The 26005-nt window shown below is 38.8% G+C and overlaps 1 protein-coding gene across 2 annotated transcripts in view; it reads right to left on the minus strand.

Annotated features, from left to right (window-relative positions):
- Positions 1–366: 366 nt before the first annotated feature.
- Positions 367–26005, minus strand: part of vps50 (VPS50 subunit of EARP/GARPII complex) — a 108800-nt gene continuing 83161 nt past the window's right edge. For both annotated transcript variants that reach the window (XM_083925077.1, XM_083925076.1), the window contains 6 exons: positions 15820–15968; positions 12515–12611; positions 11672–11830; positions 7387–7508; positions 2540–2729; positions 367–1901 (listed from right to left, as the gene is read on the minus strand). In XM_083925077.1, coding sequence (XP_083781203.1) covers positions 1782–1901; positions 2540–2729; positions 7387–7508; positions 11672–11830; positions 12515–12611; positions 15820–15968 — 837 coding nt within the window. In that variant the 3' untranslated portion in view covers positions 367–1781. The remainder of the gene's footprint in view (positions 1902–2539; positions 2730–7386; positions 7509–11671; positions 11831–12514; positions 12612–15819; positions 15969–26005) is intronic.

Genomic DNA, 26005 nt, shown 5'->3' on the forward strand with positions numbered 1-26005 from the left:
GCCTTCACATCTCTTTCAGTTCAACCTGATCAGCAGGCTTCTCCTAAACACGAACACTGAGGGCTTGTAACCACACAGGAAGCCACATTAATTAATCTGACAGCGTCCTGCTCCTGGCTGGGGAAAGCATCATTAGAATGGACAGCATGGCTGCAGGAAGGTTACACTCATAATCTGAACAACATTGATGAGTCTTTCAAAGCGGCTGCAGCACAGCGATTTTAAAGGTTGGATATGATATATAGATTATGCACTTTAATCACAGCACTGTTAAGTCAGTAAGAACAACAGAGTCCATCAGTTAGTGTTTATTATGTTAGAATCATTTTGCTTCAACCTACAGTTCAAACACCAATTACTGATTTTCACTATAGTGCACTTGAGACTTAACATAATTTGACAATGTTTAAATATATGTATTAGTTTCAGTTGATAAGTTACGAGATACTGAGAGGTGATATATGACAAGCACACTTCCAGCAATTATCATATAAAAACCCCAAACAAGACACAAAGCAAGAAATAAATACAGACATTGTTCAAAACATTCACATTTGCAGTATTCTTCTTGGAATAGTTGCACACAAAATTTGAAGCCATATTAAAAACTGTAACTCCCCCTTTGACAGTAAATCAATCTGCCCTCTCAGCAGGTCTGGTCAAGTTCAACTAATGGAGATGACTGGAGCGGGGAAGCCTTAAAGCTTTGGAGGAAAGCTCTTGTAGTTGACAGTTCAACTCCTAACTCACGAGAAATTACATAATCAATACCTGACTGCACAAACCTACAAAACAGATTTAACTGCTCATCGAGAATGCCGAGAGACAGAATACAAAGATAAGCTCTTTCTCAAAGACTTTCGACTCAGATATGACAAATGGCAAACAAACAAATGCAGCTAGTGCGGATATACTCTATGTCAACGCTAACTACATTAATTTATATTATTTTCATCATCATATTATATTAGATTTACGTAATTCGTGGGCAAAACAATTAAGATAAAGAAGCAGGGAATCCAATCAGGCGCGACAAATTCCCTGAAGTGAAATAATATATGGTGAACATATGGGCTGGAATAACATAACAATGAATGATTGAAGTGAACAATAACCAGATCGTCTGTATCTCCATGAGGGCTTTATATTGAGGCTTCTAACTACTACAGACTATTCTTTGATCTGTAATTTGGGTGTATTTACCACAAACCTTTACAACATTATGTGGCTCTCAAATGTAGCAAATTATAAATCACCTTTTACTTTTAGTTCAGAGTTGTATCAGAAATTGAGCACATTTGGTGAAAACAGATGGAATGTCCGTTCCTGTATTTGTTATAGCTCGTCTGATACTCAAGATCTGTTTCTTTATGACCATTGAAAAGATTGACAGTTGTGGTTGCAGACAGTTTGCAGAAAGACTTCATAAATGGCATGTTTGTTTAATGAAACTGTGAGGGCATGCAATATGGTATATCTGCTGTATGCATAGAGTCACTGCAGCAGCATGTTTTAGAGTGTTTGTCAGAATATCATGAGTAATATGTGTTTTTGACCACATACAGGCGGTAATGTTAATAAGCATTTGAGCTTTTATTTACTGTATGCAGTAGCTCTACTTCTGCGTGTGCTGTGCAGCTCATTGAATACACCACAAACATTTACGCTCTAAACTGAAATTGAAGACATTCATTCGCGTAGCTCCGTTGTAGGAGTTCCTCTGTTGGAGTGTTTATTTCAGTGGCTGGTTGACACCTTCAGGGTCTGCTCCGTTCATCAGCCTATCTCTTGGGTCTGTCAATGTCATCGATGGCCGCCAGAAGTTTCTGACGAGCCTTCTTGTTTATATGTGAACCCAGACAAACATTCACCAAGTTGGCTAGCTGCTTCATTGAGTACTCCTGCAAAAAAAGAAAAACACACAAAGAGTGGGTCAGCAGAAGGGTCTCTCAGCATGAGGCTTACATGGAAATGCAGATTCAGATTGGAGAAAAACAAAACAACTACTTCAAGGTCCCATATTGTTAAAAGTGAGATTTCCATGTTTCTTTTTTTATTATTATTTTAAAGCAGGTTGAGGTGCTTTATAAATACTGTGAAAGTATCAAACCAAACTACAGAGAAATGCACACAGACTGTATTCAGAAACCTTTAAATGAGCCATCAGACCTTCTGTACGATTGTGATGTCAACTATACTACATATAGGTAGAAAGTGCAGCTACATTACTGTTACAGTCATTCAACGGCTGCAATGACGGTGCAGGATTGCGAAGAGCACAGATGCATAAGACCTGAAAACACTGACCAATCAGAGCAGACTTGGCTTTTTCGGGAAGGGTGCTTAAAGACACAAGCGCTAAAATGGAGCGTTTTAGAGAAAAAACTTGTTTTTTAAACGTTAAAGCATGTAAATATGTTCAAGTGGAAACTCAAAATACAAGTATGAACTTTAAAATGACCATGATATGGGACCTTCAAATTAATCTCTATTGCACAGACGACATACAATCCTCCATCCACCAGCTTCGCTGTCTCACCCTGTGATTCTTGATGAACTGCTCCATGTCATTTTCTGTCAGGTAATAGGCCTTGATGTAGGTCTCAACAAACTCCTTATCAGGGATAGGTCGCAGGTCCGTCAGCTTCTCCAGCTTCATGAGGAACTGTTGGAAGTCCAGCTGCATCAGGGCCCGGCCCTCATTGCTGCATTTCTTCACATTAGCATAGCTACAGCAGAGCAGAAGACACGACAGCAGAGGTAAAGGGGAGATTAGCATTGCCTGTGTTTAGGTAAAGGTAATCCGCCAAATATGTCCACAAACTCGTTTGTCTCTGTAAAAAGTCATGGTGCTATGGTTTAGAATTATTTTATTTCAGCTCCCTACATTTGTTATGCATTGAAAATGCTCTTGAAGATGTGTTTCAGCTTGTCATAAGCCGATTTTGATCAACATTTGAATCAAATGGGAATACTGTCAAAGTTCAACAGAGAAGAAAGTAATCAAAGTTACAAGATGATGGGAGAGATTCAGGCTCCATTAGAGCTTTTAAAAGCAAGTATTTTTTTTTAATTAATGAAAGGAAATGAAAAGAGGAGATGTGTAAATATATTTAGTATTTCGGTAAATGTGCAATTTGTATGAGTAATAACACATTCTCTTAAAACTGCAATGTCACATAGACAGAGCTTCATAATGCCTAGTTTGTGTTGCAAGTTATTCATAGTTTGTTTCATTTTATATTTTTTTATTATATTTGTCCTTGCATGTGTTCAATTGAATCCATGTTTTTTGGTTTGGTTGTCTTCTGAATATTATGACATGAGTTTTGTGTGAATGTTCATGACAGATTCAACTCAAAGTCAAATGAAAGGTTAAAACCAAATAAACATTATAATAGAAGTGTTGTGAGCCAGTTGTTGAATCATTCATTTAAAGACATGTAACTGCAGTGTGTATGTATTGAAATGAAATACATGAGTCCTTATGTGTGGGTCTGTCTGCGTGCGTCTTTTATTAAATATGAGGTCAGGTTGTTCCAGACAGCTGTCTTTGCCCTGTCAGTAAAAAAGTGTGTGGGCTAGAGTACACACGTGTTTGTTTGTGTTTCAGGTGTTTGGCAGCTGGGACTGTTGTCCACTGGCAGGTCAGTGTCTGTGACATCTACAGTACATTAACACGCCACACAGACAGGTCTGCTGTCCGTCTACCACTTCACACTTTCTCACTTCTGTTTCCATTTGCTGCATCACCCTCTCTCTCTGTCTCTCTCTCTCTCTGTCATCCTTGCCCACTCTTTCTTCTGTGCCGCTGAATGTTTGAGCTTCGGCTCAGAATGCTAACAAAGCCATTTCTGACGGTCTTACGGGAGATGAGCGCTGGACAGAGAAATTGAATAACAGGCGGAGCGAGTCGAAGTACAAACAAACAAATGTGACCACTCCGTCCTGGTGTGCCAGAGGGGTGGGCGATAGTGTGTGTTCGTGTGTGTGTGTGTGTGTGTGTGTGTGTGTGTGTGTGTGTTTATGTGCTCATGTGTGTCTAAAGGGAGTGTGCTGGGAGAACCAGGCAGACGGCAGAAGTCTTGCAAAAGCAGCTTGAAATTGCAGAGCATCGCGGCCGTAATGGGCCATTTGTTCACTGGAAAGGGTTCAAAAGTATTCCTACGCAATGGGAAGAAAAGTGCTCAGAAAAATGTGTTGGGAGGTAAACATGTTCCCTTTTCTCAGTGGGTGAGGGCGAGCCTTCCACTGATGCTTAATACCCAATGTTCTCTTCTTTAAACACTTTGCAAGCACTAAACCATTTAACAAGCATTTGTTTTGAACCATTTTCTGTGCCTGACATTACAACCCTAAACACATTTTCACTTTAACCTGAACACAGTAGCAACTCAGAATAACTTTGGCCTCAGTATCCGCCAATTTCTTATTCCCAATAAAATGTGTGTAACCTTGTGATAATTGGCAGCTCTTGCTTCGCCACAATCCAGTCGGTATGGGGGGGGGGGGGGGGGGGGGGGTTTATCACACATTCAATCTAAATACCTACTTCGCACATTTACTCAACACATCGAGTGAAGCGATGGGGAGGATGCAAGTGCTGAGGAAAAGACTCATACGTTCTGTCACAACTAGGGATGCTCGATATTGGCTTTTCTGCCGATATCCGATATTCCGATATTGTCCAACCCTTAATTTCCGATACCGGTATCACCCGATACCGATATATGCAGCCTTTTTACACCAAAATTCATCACATATCACCTATTATGGAATTAACACATTATGCCTAATCTTATTGTGATGCCCTACTGGATGCAGACATAAATGCAACATGGCTTTTCAAATGTAAACACAGTCTGTACAAAACAAGTTATTGAAAAAAGTGCCATTCATTTATTTGTTTGTGTTTTTAGAGAGAATATTTTGCCTCAAACAACACTACAGACAACATCACAACAAGGAAGATGCATAGCTTCAGTCCAGAGTAGTAAACAAACATAGTCCTCTTTTTCCAGACTGAGTAACGACTGAGCCGGAACTTGGCAAATAATACAATCAATAAATCAGCAGTCAAGCTCAACATGCTAACCTGTAGTGGATCTAACGGATACAGCACCAGAAATTAGCTTTTCGACGTGACTGTAAACAACGCTGTACAGTTCGGGTCAACACTGGTCTGAGAAATACTTGCGACTGGGCACGAGATAACGGGGCTCGAGAAACTCCACAAGTTTGGTGAATCCGGCATCTTGAACGATAGAAAAAGTTTGTTTCTCAGTGTCGGCTGTTGCTTCTTTTCATCACTTTGCTGCACAGATGTAGCGTTTAACTCCGCATGCTTCTTCTTGAGGTGGGTGATCAAATGTGATGTATTAAAGGAAGACGCCTTGTTTCCTCCTCTCATAACTAACGCCTTGCAGTCATTGCAAAGCGCACATATACTGTTAGTAGATGACACTTGGAAATACTTCCAAACCACGGACATCTCATGCACCAGGAGAGCTGAAGCTTGTTAGCCACGGTTAGCAACCTACGAGTGAAGCGTGTTATTGTTGTTATACGTCATCAAGCACGCGCCTGTAAACGGCCCGTGTTGCATTCAGGTACACTCGGAAATGCTGAAGCCTACAGAACTAACATCGGTTGTAAAAACCCGATACCGATAATTCCCGATATTACATTTTTAACTCAATATCGGCCGATAATATCGGTGGGCCGATATTATCGGACATCCCTAGTCACAACCCATACGTCTCGCTTGTAAGGGAGAAAGTGGTGAAATGCATTATAAGAGATGTGTCAAGAGCATTTTACGGTTTGTGTGAATGGCCTGTTCCATGCAATTCCCTGATGGAGAGAGGGTTGCCAGCACAGGGAGAGGGCTGGAAGTTAGGGCGCACTCACACTGTCGGTCCGTACCGTGCCCCGTGCTTTAGGGTACTTGTGCTCGTACATTTGTAAACGTGCTTTACAAAAGCCCACCTCCTAGGCGCGGTACGGTTGCACTCTCACTGGTGAAATGAACTAGATTTTATCCGTGGAACGTGTTTGGGCACGGTACGGATGGACAGTTCGAGTGCGCCCTTAGAGTGGTTTGGGGGATAACTCACAGAGTCTCTGGGTTTCTTACGACAGTATGTAATGCTCCCTCTCCTTCGTGGTGCTCAACAACATGCAGAAAGAAAGACTTACTGTTGAAGAGAGACAAATTCTCTCTGATCATTATTTCTGAGTGTACAAGCTCAGGGACTCTATTTATGACCGCAACACGAGAGTAGAGAGACCTTTTCAAGCAAGAAAGGCATAACAGCACAAGACAATAGACTTCAAAATTACCATAGTTGTAAGAAATAAAACCATGATTCTCTGGCTCTGCACTGTATTTCACATGGTTACATTACTGTTCTGAATAATTCATAATGCTAAAATGTGAATTGAATCACTCTTCGTGTTTTGTGCACATTTCTTTCCTCCCTGCAGCACAGTTCCCATCCTACTTGAATAGAACAGAATTGCTTCTTGAAAAGGTTTCCTAAATAAATATTTAATAGAAAAACACCTTAGTGCTGACTGAGGCGTTTACTATACTGATAAAGTATCCATAATCGTTCTATTCAATGGTTTAAGATGCTGACTTGTTCCATTATTTTATTTCGATTAGTTATATTTATGAATAAATGCATTTATTGAGGTAAGAACTGCTGTCTAACCAGCGTAATTTCCACAAAGAACCACAAAACAAAGACACAGTAAAAGTAAAAGTGCATTCAAAGCATGTGGGGTGTTAACAGTACAGAGTTTTCTCCTTGAATCTGTCCTACTCAAACTTTTACAGATAAAAAGAGATGGACGTCACTTGTGTGGGAGAGCCAGTTGTGACAAAATCTACTAAGGACAAACTACAATCAGGTCTTGTGTTCTTACTCTTCAAGTGCTCTTAACGGGAATAAATAGAAATCCACAAAGTCTACAGAGCAGTCCATTCTTCTCTGGGACAGTTATAGGAACTGCAATCAGATTTGTCTCAAGTCCCCCTGCCTCTAACTGCAAGTAAAATCTCATGACAGGGAATTTTGACAAGTTATAAAGACCAGTTTATTGAGCTTAATTTACTGTCTTTTCATCATAAAAATTGATATTGATGAACATATGGGGCTTTAAAAAAACATAACTTTATTTCTCTGCGTCACAGACTTCTTGAGTCACCGTTTGACACAGAAGGAAAACATAATTCACAATAAAACTGTTTTTCTACAGAAGTTTTAACAATAATTCATAGTGACATAAATAAACCATAAGTCTGGCCGCAACTTCACCAGAACGGTGCCAGATTGCACACATCCCACTGATGGGGAAGAGGTGTTTTTATGACTTTCTTACCCTTCTACTAGAGTCCTGTTAGCCAGGCGGATGCAGTGCTCCCACAGGACGTTGGACACAGGCAGCGGGATACGCACATGTCTGGAAACATCCTCCATCCGTTTGTTAAATTGCTCGAACTCCTGTGAAAGTGGAGGAGAAAGCACAGGTGAACATATTCAAGAGTAAACTAGAGTAGAATTAAAACATAGCAGAATTAAATGATGTTCAATATGTGAATTTCTTCAATTGGATAACAAAAAATAGGTGTCAACCTTTTATCGAACAGGTTAAACTGTTTTATAAAGATATCCATAGTATCTACAGATTAAAAAAAACATTTTATTAGCTTGTGCAAGGTATATTACCAAAGACACAGCTATGTACTATATAATGTATAGATATTTATAAAGGAAACAAACCACAACGAGACCAATAAAACCTTTGGTGTCCCAAATGGAAGATTTAAAAAAAATTAAAGTCTTCATGGACAAGATACACATATTTCCTTTTATGTTCTCAGCTCCTCCGTGTTCCTGGATGACATCCAAAACCAGCTCCTCCAAACCTAACTTGGATGAGCTGAACAGTGTTATAAAACTGCCTCGTGCTGTGAATTGCACAACCCAATTATTTAGTCTGCAAAGAAAAAACTGCATTACTTGTTTGTATGAATTTCTTTAAAAAAATATATATAAATCAAGCCTTTTTAAAAAAAGTATTTAACACAAAGTGCATAGTTTAAATAGTGGTGTAAGTACATCAAATCAATCAAGTTTATATATATTATTTTCCACCAGCCTACAGTATGTCTGGGTTATTGTACTGCAACTCTCCTTTAACTGAGCTAATTTAATGACTTTGCAGTCTGGACTGATGAACACTACATCCTGAAGTACTGAGCAGACGGGGGCAGGAAGTATGAATCCACCAAGACACAAATCACGGGTTACAGCAAATCATTTGTGTGCTGCTGTCAGTTTTAGGAACATCCCAACTGGACTTATTCATTAACTTTTTGATGCGCATACAGTCAGCCACTAGTTGGCTATTATTTAGGCTCTTTTTAATTTATATCTTTTAATACACACTTGGGATTATATTGGCGACTTGTAGTTACATCTCCTGAGCTCAACCTCTCTTGCTACGAAATATAGTCCCCAGAGCAAAACACAAAAAGGACACAAATGCTGTCTCTTTAATGTTTTAACACAAAGAGATAAAAAAGGAAATATCTCAGAGGCAGGCACAGGCTGCAGGACACAAATATATGTACAACACAGTTTTGGTCACAAGTGGCCCACCGCTACATGTTTTGATGTTTCTTGGGGTTTCAGCTATGCCAAGCACTAGCTGTGAACTCAGTGCACACTGAAATGTTCAATTATGGATGACAATATACAATTATAATGTTATGTTGCTGTTAAAAGTTTACAAATTGCAGGACGTCAGGACTGTACAAAGAGATGATGGATGTGTCTCAGGAGAAGTCTGTGGTTTGAAAATAAAGTCTGTCTATTTTAATTTAAACTATGTCATATTAAAAAATGAAGCTGAATTTTAAGGCATACATAGCTGCCAATCATTTTGCAGCCAAGAGTGAAATGGTATTCCTTCACAAACAGTCCCACAATAGTTTCTGACTTAAGCAGTTTGTCAATGAAGTCATTCTGAGGCTGCTGCATTTCCTTGCCACTTTATATGCAAATCAATGCTATTGTTGAATGCTCGTGATCAACCTAAATTCATGAATAAAATATTCTCCTGTGTGCAGTACAACAAAATGTAGCACATGCTTTTCAATCAATGCACATAACACAATCCATACGCATTATGAGTGTCTGACACGTTGGCGAGAGGGTCATTAGCACCCATGTAAAAGTACACACAGATTGTAATACACACAATGTCAATCCATCAGCATTTTAACACGATTGGACATTGAAACCCGGCCAGTGAGACAGAGATTTTCCCCAAGGCAATTTAGCTCATAACTTTTAATTAGTAAGTCTTAACTGCAGCGCTGCCAGAGCAAGACAACTATGAGCCAGGCAGTTATTCAAAAGGTGAGTTTGAGCAGATAACTTTTTATAGCTTCAGATATCTGAGTGGCTGGTATATACTCTACCATATGTTTTAAAGGTCCCATATTATGCTAATTTTCAGGTTCATATCTGTATTTTGGGTTTCTTTTAGAACATATTCAGATGCTTCAATGTTATAAAAACAAATTATTTTTCTCATTCTGTCTGTCTGAATACAGGTGTATTCCCCCTCTGTCTGAAAAGCTCAGTCTCCTCTGATTGGCCAGTGTTTAGACCGGTACACTCACTGTTTATAGTATAGTTGTGACATCTCAACTGTACAGAAGTCCTGACGGCTCGTTTAAAGGCACAGTCAGTGTTCCCACTCTTTCCAGTTCATTTTTAGTGATGATTTAGTTGGTAATGACGGACAGGAATCATACAACACACTAATATGTCTATATACGTTATATTACGCACATCTTTGGGACTAATTTCTTTACATTCTTTTTAAACTTTGTCCTGGACAAACAGTGAAAAGTACCATTACCCAGTATTTAGCCTATTTGACTCACATACAGTTCTGCTCCCACTTATTGTTTTGACCTCAGCTTTACATTCATTCTCCAACCCTCTCAGCAATGCCCAGCACACATTTGAAACCATTTAAGCAACTGAACCAAACATGCTAACATTAACCAATTTTACATTATTCAACCATTTAAAATAACTTGGAGAGAAAGCAATATTAATCTATAAACCTAATAAAAACTACCGGCTGCCAGCCAGCTGTGACTTTTTTATTGTTTTAAGGATAATGTAACTTACATTATTCAAAGTTTCAGCCACTCAAAGAACAGTGTGTAATATTGAGTGGCATCGAGCGATGAGGTTGCACATCACAACCTATTTTATACCTCATCCCTCAACCCTCCTTTTCCACCACATAACCAAGAGCAGCCTTTTAAAAAGATTTCATCCATCCATAAACTACATTTGAAAGTTAATTATTTCCTGAACATAACTTTTTCACCCTTTCAGATGGAAATGTTATTTTTTTATGAAGCTCTAATAGCCATGCTAGTGGTTCATTCTCAGCTAAAGGAAAATAGAAGAATGTTGAAATAATTTTCCAGGACAACAGAGTATTTTCCAAGACAATATGGGACCTTTAACCTGTCATTTAACCAACAGCTTTCTTGCTGCAAGACATGCTGATGCATTCATGGGGATCTGTCTTGGTTTAGCGCTGGCCTATTCAAGATTTCACACCGCAGTGAGCCCTTCAGACCTTTCTCTCTCTGAACGTCAGAGGTGAGAAAACTAGTACCGTGTGTCCTTCCATGCCATGCAAAATGTATAATGGGATAAGTGACCAGCATGCATAAAGACACACATTAAGTGGAAAACTTCCAGTTCCAAAAATACGCCAGGGACGGGTGAGCTCAAATGTCTTTAACAAAGCTGAAACTACAGGAGAGATCTGCATTCCACTCTCAACAGCTCCCCCACCCTGTACTAAATTATTCACCCCATCCCAAATAATTAATTTTAGAGGTCCCTGAATCAGTTCGAACTCATGAGGGACAACAAGGCACTTAAGAGTTCTTAACTTGAAGTGGAACAAAGACCAATATTTTATGTAAATGACACAGATGTTAAAAGGATGAACCCAGATTGGATTTCTCAAGCACAACAAAAACTCTGTGAGGAAAATCCCCACTGGATAAAAGCAAATCTATTACAGCTGCCTTTTGTGAGTTCTACTTTTTGCTATTGTGGATAGTGCATGAGACTGAGAGGGCTGCAGTGAATTTGATTGTGAAAAACTAATAAAACATCAGGACAATTCTGAACTTTTCTGTATGTAAAATACACTAGAACAGAAAAAAAGATTTTACCTTGTTAAAATCTTTTTTTTACCAGTAGTCTTATATGGCTATATATTCAGCTGACAGTGTGTTAGTGGCATAAATGATACCACAATCTTTATGTGTAGATGTTTACACAGTAGCAGGCAGCTGTCTTTTAGTGAAAAAGCGCTGATAAACGGAAGTATAAACTGTATGCTACCTAACTGCACAAAATGGAAGTCAAGTTAACTAGCTGGTTAACAAAGTGGAACAATTAATATTAAATGTTACTATTTAACATTTGAAATGATGATGAGATTTCAGTGCTGTGTTTACTGTGTGCCACCCCAGTAGAAAGAAAAATGAATGCTGCTTTAATGGTCACATGTTACATCAACAGGCACCTACACATTTCTTATGTAACATTACCTTTAACAGGACATCCACATAGACATTATGCTGTGACATTATCTCCCTGATGTCCCATTTAACTCCGGCCATCAGGAGCAACATTTGTTCATAGTCGATGGCCTTGGCTGCAACAATCCAATATATCGGTTTCCGAAGTTCACTAGCTGTAGACACAGTCTGAGAGAAGGAAGAGAGGATAGATGTATGTGCGTTAAATTCAACATGTCTGTTAGTGGTTGGTACATTGTAAACACTTCATGAGGCACACATGAAGTCAAGGTCCCTTCAATTTTGCTTCGAATGTCATTGGTTACACAATATTTCCAAGAGTGAAACCACAGGACATGACATTCATTTGATGTTTGGGGAAAATAGATCTGTCTGTGTACCTGAACATTTCAAATGTCAAGAGGACAAAAAGAGACAGGGAAACAGCTGCTGGCGTAGTTATGGTTGACAGAAAATTTTCTCTTTTGTTGATCGAGAATTACACTGAATTCTGAGTTTCAGTTACATAGTCATTTGACGTAGGGAGAAATCGGCATGTAAAGAAAGCCAAAAGGCTGAGTGAAGGTCACAAATTAAAGAATGAGTGCAACAACAACAAAAAAAATTCTATATAGCACATTGAATGGAAGATACAGCATATGTTGCAGTATGTTTTATGAGCTGAAAGATGGGTCTGTTAGAAGCATGAGGTTATGTCTTATACATCATAATATACTGAAAATGATGAAAACTGTTTTTCCATGCCTCAGATTCACCGCCGTAGTCGGATGTTAGGTATAACCACACTTGTAGCTGACAGTGATGAACAGTTGCTATAATTACACAAGCTTCAGAGAGAAGGTGCAAGTATACCTGGGAATAAAACTGCTGCAGGAACGGCTTCTTGGCTGAAGGCATCATTGTGTCCAGGTGGGACTGCAGGGATTCAAACTGTTCGGCCAGAAACACACTGAGAAGAAAAAACAAAATCAGGTATTTCATTTTGAGCAGTGGTGACATATTATGGTCTGACAAATGTTCTGGCATGGTGCATAAAGACAAAATGACTGTTGTTTTTGTATGACTCAAGGGTGACATAGCTATCAACTACTCCAACCTACGAAGACCTCAGTTGCAGCAACTGATGGCTAGAGACTGAACTTGATGAAGATGAATAGATAAGATAGATAGATAAGTTTTACTTGTTAACCTATTTTTAATATTACCTCTATTTTTTATCTTAAATTATTGTTCTGTGTTGTTCTGTTATTGTTCTGCTATTGTTATGTAAATGTTATTGTTATTGTTATGTTTAGGTTTGTCCTGTTAAATGTTTGGAAACTGTGAGAAAAGTATAAGCCGGAGTCAAATTCTCTGTATGTCCAACATACTTAGCAATAAACCTGATTCGGATTCTGATTCTGATTCGGAAATGCTCATCTGCAGAGCGTAGAGACGTTTCTTGCGTTACCTCTCCTTACCTTTACTGTTGAAGAGTCAGAAATCAGACAGGATTTCAGTTTTTTTTTTTTTAAAGTGAAGTAGCAGAAAAATAAAAACTGGGAAAAACAAAATAAATGCAGAAAGAACTAATAACCCTATTCATGATAAACAATATAAGAAACTAAGAAACACAACTTTTTCTCATTCAAATGAAAACATTTATCCAGATACTAAAAGGGTTGGATACGGAAGCCCTGAAAGGCAAGGTGAAAAAAATATTTTTTTCCGGCATTGTTGGCCAAAACTCCTACATAGGAGATACTATCTCATACGTACAAGATATCAGCTCCTTCATAGAAGAAATGCAATATGTAAAATAAATGTTACAACAAATAGTAAGTTAAGTACACACCTGGACATTATTTGTACATTACAGCTGATGTTCATGGCTGTCACACAGGAGATCTGTGTGTTTTAAGTGTAGCAGACTGCTGTTGTTGGTGATATAAGAAGATAAGCCTCAAAGTGTATCTCATATGTAGGAGATACTATCTCCAGTAGTTGGATATATGAGTTTAAAAAACAGCAGAAAAAGTTGTGGCTGAATCATTTACTTTAAACCTTCAGGAGTTTTCTCCACAATTCTATCCTTCCTATCCCGAGCAGAAACATTTTTGTGAGGCATAGAAAACCCCTTCTAATGATTATGACCAGCGTCTTTTTGCAGCTGAAAACAACAAATTTGGATGCACTGGGATTTAAAAGCTATTTTTTTTACAAAACAATCTTCTCCCTTTAAACAGGGTGTATTTTTCAGGAAAGATTGGTAAAATCTGAAAAGCATGCGTCTTGTTGTAAACTTTAATGAGGCTGTGATTATTCTAGAGGTCACAACAGCTCAAGTTTCAAAAATGGTTTCACTGCAATAAAATAGCTTCTATGGGGACCAACACAGCACAAATGAATACAATTCGGCTCATAGAACCCACAACAGGCTCAGCTCTCAAAGTAGACCTAATTTATGTAATTCAAGATCTTTTATGGACCCCAGCATGCAGAAATATTTTAAATACACCATTTTAGAATATGTGAATATAACACATTTGTACTTCTGTGAAGGGGGGCTCCATGGAGGAACTGACAGAATCCATTTTCATTCAGATATCTTGAGGTTAGAGGTCAAGAGACCCTTTTGAAAAAGGCCATGCCTGTTTTAACCTTTATCCAAAATTAAGCCTTAATTTAACCTACACTTTGGAGCATGATTCAACCCCCTTCCTCAAATGCTATCATGACATGGTCAGTCCCCACGGATGCTTTAGATCACCCAGTTTCATATGATACTACTAATGCCTCTTAAAGACAGTAATCTCCATCACACAAAAGACCTTTTTTTGATTTTCAAAACAGAGATGAAAAGGTTTGAACCCCTGACATTAAACACAACACCCATAACATTTCATTTATCACAGCACATCAAGTTTACCTGGAACAGCTTGTGCTTGCCTCAACAAATAAAAAGGCCCTGCAGTTCACACTTATTTTGTGTTCTGGTGACCCTGAACAACAGCTAAACAGTGAACAACAGTGCGTTAACAATAATCCTGGTAAGATGTTTACATGAGGGAATAATCGGGGATCTGAAGGAGTTCTCTAGGTCTGTTAACCGGGGTATGAGAACCCTGATTTTACCCGGGGTATGGTGTTTGCATTGTGTTTAAATAACCAGGGTATGCCCTTAGCCCGATTATAATAGGGTTTTTAAACTGCATGTAAACGCACTGAAGGGCCCCTTACAGAGCTCTTATCTTTCATTTCTGCTCAGAGGTGCTCACAGTACACACTGGGGTTAGCTGTCTTATCTAATAACACCTTTTCAGACCGAAAAAACAACTTTTCACACAGTTCCACCCGGAATAAGTCAGACTACTTTCTCCCCAGATGATCTTTTCCTCTCAAACTTTATCCAAGAAGTATCCTCACCTCTGCACTTCAGCTCTTTTACTTTCATTATTCTTCTGAGCTTGTTGGCTGCCTCTGATACATGAAAAACTTTGCATGAGAGAGTGTAAGCCTATTCAGCTTTTTCGCTGCGCTGTCGTCTGGGCCCTTGGTTTACAGATTTTCATTATAGAGCACTTGTACACTGCAGACAGACTAAGGGTTCATGAGTTTAACCTAATTGTGTATGAGGGCGCTTTTGTGTAGAGTGTGTGGATGTAATAGACAAAGATAAAGAGGGAGAATAAGTACACAGGCGGAGCAAGAGGGACAAAATTAATTAGTAGGTAAGCCACTGATTACAAGTTTAACACACACAGTAAATTACAAGAAGAAAGCAAAGGATTCTTAAAAGGGGTGAAATAAGTCTCTCTGTCTCTTTTTACTACAATAATCCTTTTTTTCTTTTTCCAGTTTAACTAGCTTTATTGACACACTGTGTAAAACTGTCTGATGAAGTTATGACCACCTTGGGGCACAGCAGTGAGGGACAACCCGTCTTTTCAACTTGATAAGAGAAAAAGCTTTGATGAACATAACTGCCAAGTCACATCACATTGCCAGGACACAAGTGATGACAAGAAACAAGCACTGCTGTCATAATCGTCTTCCCCATACCGGAGGAATGAAGATTAATAATGTTGTGTGCCCTCTTCATTTGTAATAATCACAATGGATACTTTATAATTACTTAAGGTTTGTGTCTACTGGAGTGTTGTGTAGCCAGTACTTACAGAGACTCAGTAGCCACTACCCTCTGTGCTAGCCCAAAAAGAGTCCCACTGTTAGTGAGGACCACCAGTTGGCTGAGATGGGGGCTGGGCACCTTCTCCTTCCTGTCCTCTGCTGTGCCGTGGACTCCTGCATTCTCCCCCACTGCCTCCTGAAAGAAACACAGGTGGACACGCAAGTTAGCATGCAGAATCAAAAATGTATAATCATTATATTTTTGCCTTTTCAGTTGTCAGGCACAAAATGCTTCACCTTCTATACCTTATTGCGTGGAGCGCTTGACCCCCTGTTATACTTCATGTCATAATTACAAGCATCACAGAGACATGTGCAATAACCAGGGAACAGAGTTACAGTAGCATTGGGTTAAATACCAAGAAATGATTTTAATTATTTGTAACTGATGGTGTTAATAATCTGTTATTGCTTCTGAGGAGGTGCAGCTGTGGAAGAGCACTGTCCAACTTTACTTTAACTGTTAACCTGACATAACAGATGTTTCACTTGCAAAAATGAAGACAAAATGTAGACGTGCACTGGTAGGCAAGCAAAATCTGAAATTCAATCAACCTTGTGGAACTCGGTTACATCCAAAGCACACACACACTAAAATTCTGCTGACCCAACACTCCTCAACAGCAAGCATTTATCTTCCTTTTGATATATTCATCTCCACCTCTCCATCCAGAGACCCTTTATCCCTTCATTTTAAAAACAATTGAAATAGAAAAAAAAATGATCCCAACCTAAATCTCTTACCATCAATCACAATAACCTATATCTGCATAAAAGGGCATTGAGATTCTAGGGCTTTGTACACTGTACCTGCAAAGCCCCCTGAAACTGTGCCTAGCAAATCAATAGCAATCACACAGCTATAAATTATTGGGACCTATTTATGCTGTACCATACCATACCATCCACTTACATACAGTGGTCCTTTGTGATCAGGGTCTACTGTTGCGTTTGAGCATCATTATTGCAGGCGACCAGTGGGCAGCTTTTATTACTGAGTATTCTAGACTAAGGAAGTGTGTAATTTGAAGCATAATGTACAAATAAATCATTACGTCATTTCATATTAATCAGAAGAACTCAAAGGGAGTAACATACACACACACACACATAAAAAAAAAAGGCACTCATTTATCATCACTGAAAGCTCAAAAGACAGCAAGAAGTAGGCAAGTTATCTATGCTGCAGACAAAGCAGTGTTGTACAACAGGCAAAGATGTGCATAGTTGTAAGAAGATGACGTCCCTTAACAGCAATCTATCCACTAAATGAGATATATAAACAGCCTAGCGCACTGAACAAAAATGCACAGTATACAGCTACACAGATTTATGGTTCTGCTAATCCTATGTGAGTAGTGCAACCTTTCCACAACCCCTGAGTTATCTCTCTGCATTCAATCAAACCTTCAGTGTTGCAAAAAACATTATCAGTCTAAAATGAAATGCTATCTTGAAATATATTACCTTCACAACTTAGGAAATCTAACGGCTTCGCTATGGAGGGTGCAATATATCTCCCCACAAGAGTAAGTCTATAAATAAAAACGCTGTTACTATTTAAAAGTCAGAAATGTAAATGAATTAAATGGACATTAAATGTAATAAACACCGATTATTACATGTCTTCCATAATTAGTTAATTAGGAATAAGTTACTCATAACATTATATTATTGAGGATACTTCCAATCCCATATAAGGTAACTTTTTCAGAACCTTCTGGTATTAGTTGTCAATGCCACTGAGGCCCCTCTGCGTAAAACTGTGACGCTTTATTGACACAGTCCCTCTTTTAAACACTTGCAACACATGGTTAATGTTGTGAATTCAAACAAGTCTACATGGTTAGGTTGAGGCAACAAAAGCATGTGCTGAGGGTATAGAAAAGATCACTGGTGGGGTTTCAAATAGGTGCATTTGGATTGTAACTACAATGAAGGTCATGAAGGGAACAAAGACTGCAGCCTGACATATCTGCAACCAGAATCAAAAGGCCAGGGCAAAAATTTACAGTGTGATCTTCTGTCCATTGCACACTTTTTGTCTTTTTTTTGCTGCAGATCATTCACAGCACAACCTTTTATCGACACCAAAGCCTCTACACCACGCCTTTGTACAGCTGATATTGCTTAAAGTGTACTTATTCTTAACTCAGGGCAAATGAAAAGCTGAAGCTCCAAATTAAAGATGCACTTTCTGTTTTTTAATGTTTTTTATTTATTTTTTAAACATATTCATTTATTCAGTGAAGTGCACAGCTGTTGAATTACTTCCGCATTTGTCGCTTGTTTTGTTTTGTTGTCATATTCCTATTATAATAAAAATAATAATAATAATTATTATTATAGTTGTTAATGTTAATTCTGTGGTTGCTGTGCATCTCTTTTCCTCTTCTCTGTCCTCCAGTCACATTTAATACATTTGTTTACATCTTTTAATAGACAAAAGGTCTGTTTGATTGAAGACATTTGAAGCTAAAACAATGTGTGCTAGGTCCCTGATCGTTTTCTTTTCTTTTCTTTCTTTCGATTTAAGAAAGACAACACTTGAAAGCACAAAAACATGACAAACAGTGCAGAGGTTATGAGGTAATCCAGAAAAGCCATTAGTACCCACTTTCAATTGCAACAAGTGATTTAAGATTCGGCCCAAGATGGTGGCCGTTTGTATGGATGACTTGCCAAATCAACACAAACACATGAATAGGGAGCATAATATATTGTAAACAAGTTTAGATAAATACAAAATGCTTTTCTCTTGCTGCTGGTGTTTTGGTTTTGTTTCTTAGCTCGGCTTGAGCTGGGGACAGTGACAAAATGCACTCAAGGAAAGAAAGCAAAAGATATGCTTTTGAATATTACAGTATTTCTACATGGATGTGTTTTGTTTTAAAGCAATTCTTACCTTTCTTGCATGTCTCAGTTAGAGCTCTCAGCGCTACCCTCTAAAGTTAAGTAACACCCATATTCAAGTCTGGTTCCCCAAAAAAGTCCACTTCCAAATAACTAACCTGTATGCTTAATTCAGGGTTTCTTTCTCCTGGATCATGTTTCTTTCTTCTTTTTTTAAAGTTATTTTATTGGCCTTTTCATGGCTTTTTTTATTTATCAGGACAGGAGGGCATGACATGCAGCAAAGGACTGCAGGTCGATGTTGAACACGAGGCCATTGAGTCAAGGACTGTTAGCCTCTGTACATGGGGCGCCTGCTCTAAACACTGATTGTTTGTTTTTGATATATAACACAAAAAAAAACATTTAATAATTTTGTTATTTAACACACTTACTTAAGTAGTTTTGTAGAAATTCACAACTTTAATGAGGTGTTTAAAACAATGACCATAATACAGGAGGAAAAATATTTCCCCCATGGGAATGTAATTCTGAAAGAAACAGGGTTGAATCTTCAGGTTTAAGAAATAGTTATGACCCTCAATCTATTCTCTTCCTCACATTGAAGAGTGTTACTTTAAGTCTGCTGTGTTATACAGGCTTCTATCATTGGGTTGCAATATGAAAGTCACGCTGGCAGTTGTATATTCTCCTATGAATTAACCAAATCAATCTAACTTTGGTTGCATTGGTCTGATATTACAGCAGAATTTGGTTTGGTCTATTTATAATCCCTCCACATGAGGCTTAACCTTTCTATGACTGGGCCCCTGCAGCATAAACACTTTTTACAAAAAAGGAAAAGAAGGCTGTCAGGAGAAATGTCAGGTTTCTTTTCCGAATGCATAAAACTCTGTGGGGATTCTTCAGGTAAAAGCGACGGCTGGACCGAATACAAAAGGTGTTAAAAAAGAAGGAGAAAAGCAAACAACATCAATGACATTCAGGATTTTATCCATCTACTTTTTTGAGGTGAGAAACTCATTTTAGGGGTACCTAAAGCTTTGATAGTGTGTGGCAACACAGCAGGGTTTTATCATTCCACCTGTTTGGGGTGACATGCACACTGAATGTGATACAGCGTCCACCTTGGATGCCCAATTAATGTTTATTAGTTTATTAGATGGTTGATCTACTATCATTTTATGCTCAGAATGGCAAACACGATTTGATGGAATAGCAGTAACATAATTTCCATTGTTGTTGTCCTTCAGTGCCCCTGAATATCTAAATTACGTTTGGGGATAATCATGCAAATCATCATATCTTTGTGGTTGTTGGCAGATATGCACCAAATTGCAGCTGCTGGAATCCTCAGATTTATCCAAAAATAAACCTACTGTAATAGTGCAACTTGTTTTTTATTTGATAATCAATGACACACGACTGTACAAACAATAATGATTTCACTTTTATGAACCCATCATAATGACAAATGACTTCAGTGAGATAAAAGTAAACTAACTCCATGCGTCTGCTGCGTTGCCAAATATATGCAGAAGAATGCCATATTGTACAAATTAAACATCAGTGATAGATTTTTCAAAGCCAAAAGTGCCTGAATAACTGGGGATGAGACAGCCCTTTCCATATAGCATGACTAATGGTGAAGAGGTCATACTTCATTTGATTTACACCCTGCAGCTGCTGCAGATATTTAGGAGTTTTTAAACCTCAACAGCAGTTTCTCTCCTGCTGTCCTTCTGAGATAAATAGTGAAATTGCTTTTCCATTGTGGAGTGTACAGTAGTACATGTGGTACATTGCCAATACAGACTGATGATTATTTTTTCGGGGTGACTTTAGATTTTTGCAACTAATTTCTGGCGTGTTGATGGCTTACAAAAGGTACAAATGTATTAATCTTTGCATATACAATATCTTCTGTTTATCTGTATGGGTGTAGTGTAGTACTGTAAGAAGATTCTGACAAATCACAGAAAATATAATTGGCATTAATTATTAGAGTAAAAACTATTAGTTGGTTCATCAATTAGCTGATGGACAGCAAAATAATAGGCAATTATTTTCATAATCAGTTCATCTTTTCTGTCATTTTTTAAGCAACAAAAGGGGAAAGGACTTGTAAATATTCTCTGGGCTCTCCTTCTCAAGTGAAAGGATTTGCTGCCGTCCTGTGTTATTCACAGTAAACTGCTTTGCGGTTTTGTGTAACTTTGGCTCTGGGAGGTAGAGACAACGTTAATCAAAAGAAGAAGAAAAGAAAAAGCAGATGAATTCATCACGCAAAAAATGGTTTGTTGCAGTTCTAGAAGTCGGTACAGGTAATTGCTTTAAATGGCACTCATTTAATCTTTCATACACTACCTGCAATCATGCTAAATACTCATTAGTTTAAGATTGACGCGTTGAAATTCCAGTCATTAGCATGTGACTTTTAGTCCCTTACAACGGTGAGTCATTGTTAACAGTTTCCTGTTCACAGTGAGAAAAAAGAAAAGAAAGGGAAATAAATCAAAGTTTTGAGAAATGCTAAATTAACATGAATCTGGTATTAGCAGTGGGCGAGACGCTGCATTGACTTTGTTATAACAACTATATGAATTATTTCCTCTGTCAAAAAATATGTCATGTGCATCCAGGCATGGTAAACAGTTCTACAACTAAAAGTTCTCAAATTGCATTTGTTCAGGGCGGCCCAGGGGTGGCACAGTGGTTAGAGCAGTCGCTTTAAAAAAAAAAATTGCATTTGTTTAATTTTTCAGAGCAGTATAAAAGTCAGAGCACACTCTTCACTGAGTAGATACAAATCACACAACCGTTCAAGGGAGATCTTAGAAATAGAGGTGGCTGCCTTCCTATACAACTGACATGAATTTGGCAGGTTATGGGTTATTTCATTTCTCACTGTGAAGACATTTGCCTCAGTGTACTGATGTAAATGATCCTTAACTTTAGTTTAATAAAGAAAGAGAGCCTGGGGCACTAAGTGACCTCTGTGAAACACAAGATCATGGATAATCAGTAAAGTAAGCTATGGCAAGCGAGAGAAAAATTACTGTATGGGCAGTAATAATATTCTCATAAGAGGTCTAGCTGGACCATTTTGTCCACAAGTCCTCCAACATATACGGCATAGATTGTTTGTTCCTACCTGCTGATGGCAAAAACACAGTAAGCTTGGGCTTTCGGTGGCTGAGTGGTTAGAGCAGTTGCCCCATGTAAAGAGGCTGAAGGTCCTCGAGGCCGTGCGTGAATCCGACCTGTGGCCATTTGCGGCTCCCTAGCTCTCTCTCACCCCATTTCCTGTCTGGCCTATATAATAAAGGCTTGAAAGCTGGCAGAAAAATAATCGTAAAAAAACAACCACACTAAGCAGCAGCAAAGTGCAACATGTCACAGGACTCACAGTTATTGATTAGCTGCAGGTATTATCTGGCTACACTTTGCTGCATAATATTAGACTATTCTCAACTTTAAGCTTGACTAAACTTCACCTAACACAGCTATATGAGCTTTGGAGCAGCTGCCACAGATTTCCAATGACATTGCATAAGTTAGCTCACTGACAGGCACACTTTGCGACTGCTTTTTTCTTTCTTTTTTGGCGTAACACAACCCACAAGAGTGTTTCCTAAATGTGCCTGTGAATGTTCTCATTTGTCCAGGTCATCGTTATCCGCAAAGCAATTTCAGTCAATAGGCAGCTGGACATGGCTATTTCTCTAGGAAGACGTTTCACCTCTCATCCAAGAGGCTTCATCAGTTCATGTACACATCTGACCAGGCTGGGACTGGTCCAACTAACTGGTGTGGAGATCCAGGTATTTAACCTCTCACAAGGCCGACGATGTCACTGGAACCCTTTGTGCTCCAAGTGCCAACGGCCGTCGTTAGAGTGACAGTTGTTGGTGGGAAGTTGGTTTCGACTTCGCTAGTGCTCTATTGGGTCATAACGACAAGTCGTTGGAGTCACAGAAGGCCCTTTGTTTCCCTGTTTTCCTAAATGTGCACCCCTATCGTTGCACATGGACATGCCCTCACACCTAAACGCAATGGCTGCCGTTTTAAACACATGGTTAACATTGTTAAACGGTCGCAGTAACTTAAAATAAGTCAACAATGAGTTTTTGTTTCACACAGGACATGGTCTTCTGGGTAAAAGTATTGTGTTTGTTTGACCTGTCCATCCATCCACCCATCATCCTCTCTTTGTACTCTGATTACTCTAAACACCAAAAGCCACATAGGCAAGTGTGGCAAAAGTAAATTTCTAGCCCTGGGGGTAGTAATAAACAAGGCTGGCAACCTCCAAGGTGGATGCACTGCAGGGTACAATTTGTTCAACACTGGTACAGAACCGAACGCAGCACACTGATAAAAAAAAAAAAAAAGAACAAGGCATTAGGCCCACTGAAAGCTACTACATTTAAGTGGTGCTTGAAAAATGTCCATTAGAGAATATTCTTCAAAAATGGGGCTGCAGTTGTATCCACATTATGCTCTAATTGCTAAAAGAGACTTATTGCTTAGTTTAAACAAGCTCCATTAAATGAACCCAGCAGACTGATGTTTAATTAGAAAATGTTAAGTATTTTTATTCAACACTTTGGGAGTAATCAACACAGTTTAAAGTAAATGATTTAATCAGGACGGAGGTAGCAGGAGGTCTTCACTGATGATACAATAATTAAGATTTCCCCTGTAGCAAATCTGCACAAATTTAAATTGTTTGTTTGATACAAAAGTAATGAATGATTAAAAAATTGAAGAGTTGACTGAGGCTAATGAACCTTGCATGCGTTGGAATAGTTTAGGACGTTTTAAAAAAAGGTAGTCCATACGAAAGCATTTTCTCCATCCTGCCTTTCGATATCAATAGATGACAACCTCCATTTCATTACACTGTGAATTCTTCATAGGGAAAACAACCAAAGTTCACAGGTGACATTTTCTTTTTTTTCTTTTTTTTTTACTTCTGACGATTGCATTAGATAAAAGGAAATATCAGCGTGGGTGTCTGAATGCTCAGTATAATCTGAATCTAAATGGGGGCCAAAAAGCAGGGCTAGAAGGAGAGAACAATCATTTTCTTTTCAGAGCTCCCTGTGTATTAATTATCTGTCTGGCGCTGTTGCTCAGACAGAAGCCCTTGAGTAAATGAACCATTTTAAGACCTTTTTACTAAAGGATGTGTAAAAAAAAGAGACAAGAATTTCCCTGTGAAAGACAGATAATTTCAGTCTTTTGTTATTTTTCTTTTTTTAAATAGAGGTTGTGCCCCTGAATAAGAAAAGTAATGCCCTGAGCATACTAAAGTAATTCAAACCTTTGAATTACAACATTTGAATATACATCTGTCACACATATAACCAAAAGCCACTTTAATGACTTTCAGTGTACCAAGCAGAAGTAGTAAAACACCTACTTAGCAATATATGTTTTGATAGAACACGTGTGACATATGAACTAACTATTAGAGATGAGCGAGTACAGCATTATCTGTATCCGTTAACCATATGAACTATCTGTATCTACTCTGAGTGGGCGGGGCCTAACCCAGAAGTGGGTGGAATTTAACCCAGAAGTGTGTCGAGTTGTCTTGAAATGGCCAGGGCTTTAACCATTATGTTATTTTAAGGATGAAATTGTTATGTTTTGATCAGAAAGGGTTATATTTATTGCTGATAAGACAACTATTTACAGGACAGCATCAGCATTAACCTTCAGATCAATGGTTCGATCACGACAGCAAACAAACTATTTATACAACACAGCAAGTTTTGCAACAATGAATACTACTCATGAACGTAATGAACAAAAGTTTTCATATTCAACATAACTTTCTTTTTTTTAACTTTTAATTTTTTTATGATCAGTGTGATTTTTATTTTTTTTGGTTCTTCTTTATGTGTCTGTGTGAGTCTGTGTGTGTGTGTGTGTGTGTGTGTGTGTGTGTGTGTGTGTGTGTGTGTGTGTGTGTGTGTTGTGTGTATGTAGGAAGAAAGTTTCAGATGCAGAGACGCAACGTGAGTCCCATTCTACCAAGCAGCATGTCTGAATGAACCCACGTTTATAGAACTTTGCTGTTAATAAGTGAGTAAACCGAAGTTAAAACAAACCTGAAGCTGAAGAAACTTAAAGGAAATGACCCGCAAGTCTGAGTGAGGGAGTGTGTCTGTGTGTGAGCGTGAGCATGAGTGTGAGCGAGAGTGTGTGTGTTAGTGTGTGTGTGTGTGTGTGTAGCGGAGGGGGACACAGCAGCGGATCAGTGCTGTGAAAACCATATTACAGAGGGCAGACACAGTCCGCTAATGAGGATTTTCATTCAATCCGAGGATGGATATTGACGCGTATTACTCGTATTCGTCAAAAGTGCTTTATCCATAGAGAATACTCATCGGAAAGAAAAACAAGTTTAGGCTCATCTCTACTAACTATCATATTCTGAATCTAATTGCAGAGATTTTAAGGCAAGGCAAGGCATCTTTATTTATATAGCACATTCCATACCAAGGAAACTCAATGCCCCTCATTTATCAATCTTGCTTGAAAATGGGCGCAGATCTGATCACAGAATTGGTCGTAGTAAAGGACACACGTGTGATTTATGAAACATTCGTATCCGACCAATCTCAGCGTACGAATGAGCGGGCCTTGATAAATGCGGCGGCTGAATTCGATCGTCATTAACATGCTACGCCCTTAAATATTCCTGGTTCAGAGGCCTCGCCCAGTGAGGTCAAACATGCAGAGGAGAAACGCTGGGAAGAAAAGACCCTTTTCCGACACACAGATCGGCATCCTGACATCCGAGATGGAGCAAAATAAAGATGTGCTTTTTGGCAGTCTTAAGAGTGGAATAAAAGGGGCCCATAACAACGCTGTATGGAAACGGAGGCAGTCAACCCGAAGCAGCGCTCAACTGTGACCCGTGTGCTTGTGTGCGCAAAGTTGAACCTGCGCTCTTGCTCTGTAGCGGAGTTTGCCAGCGGGGTTATTAGGTATTCCGTTAGAGGATAACCTTTGTCACCTAGAAGAACCATACCAAGATGTTAATCATCTGATACCTTGTTTGATTTAATGCAATTTATCGGGGGTAGCCACTAACCGAGGAGATGACTTCGGCTCTGCAGTGCACTTTCCTGTCGGGGTAGCGGGGGGCTGGAGCCGAGCTGTTTTGAAATATAAAAGAATCGTGTGTGTGTCCCCCTGGTCACCTGGCCACCACGTTTACAAGCGACAGCTTGGCATCACAAATCACCTGTACATTTATCGAGCGGTAGTTTTTGCGATTGATGAATGCCTAAACATTCATTG

Source organism: Echiichthys vipera (genome assembly GCF_963691815.1).
Source record: "Echiichthys vipera genome assembly, chromosome: 13".
NCBI lineage: Eukaryota > Metazoa > Chordata > Actinopteri > Perciformes > Trachinidae > Echiichthys > Echiichthys vipera.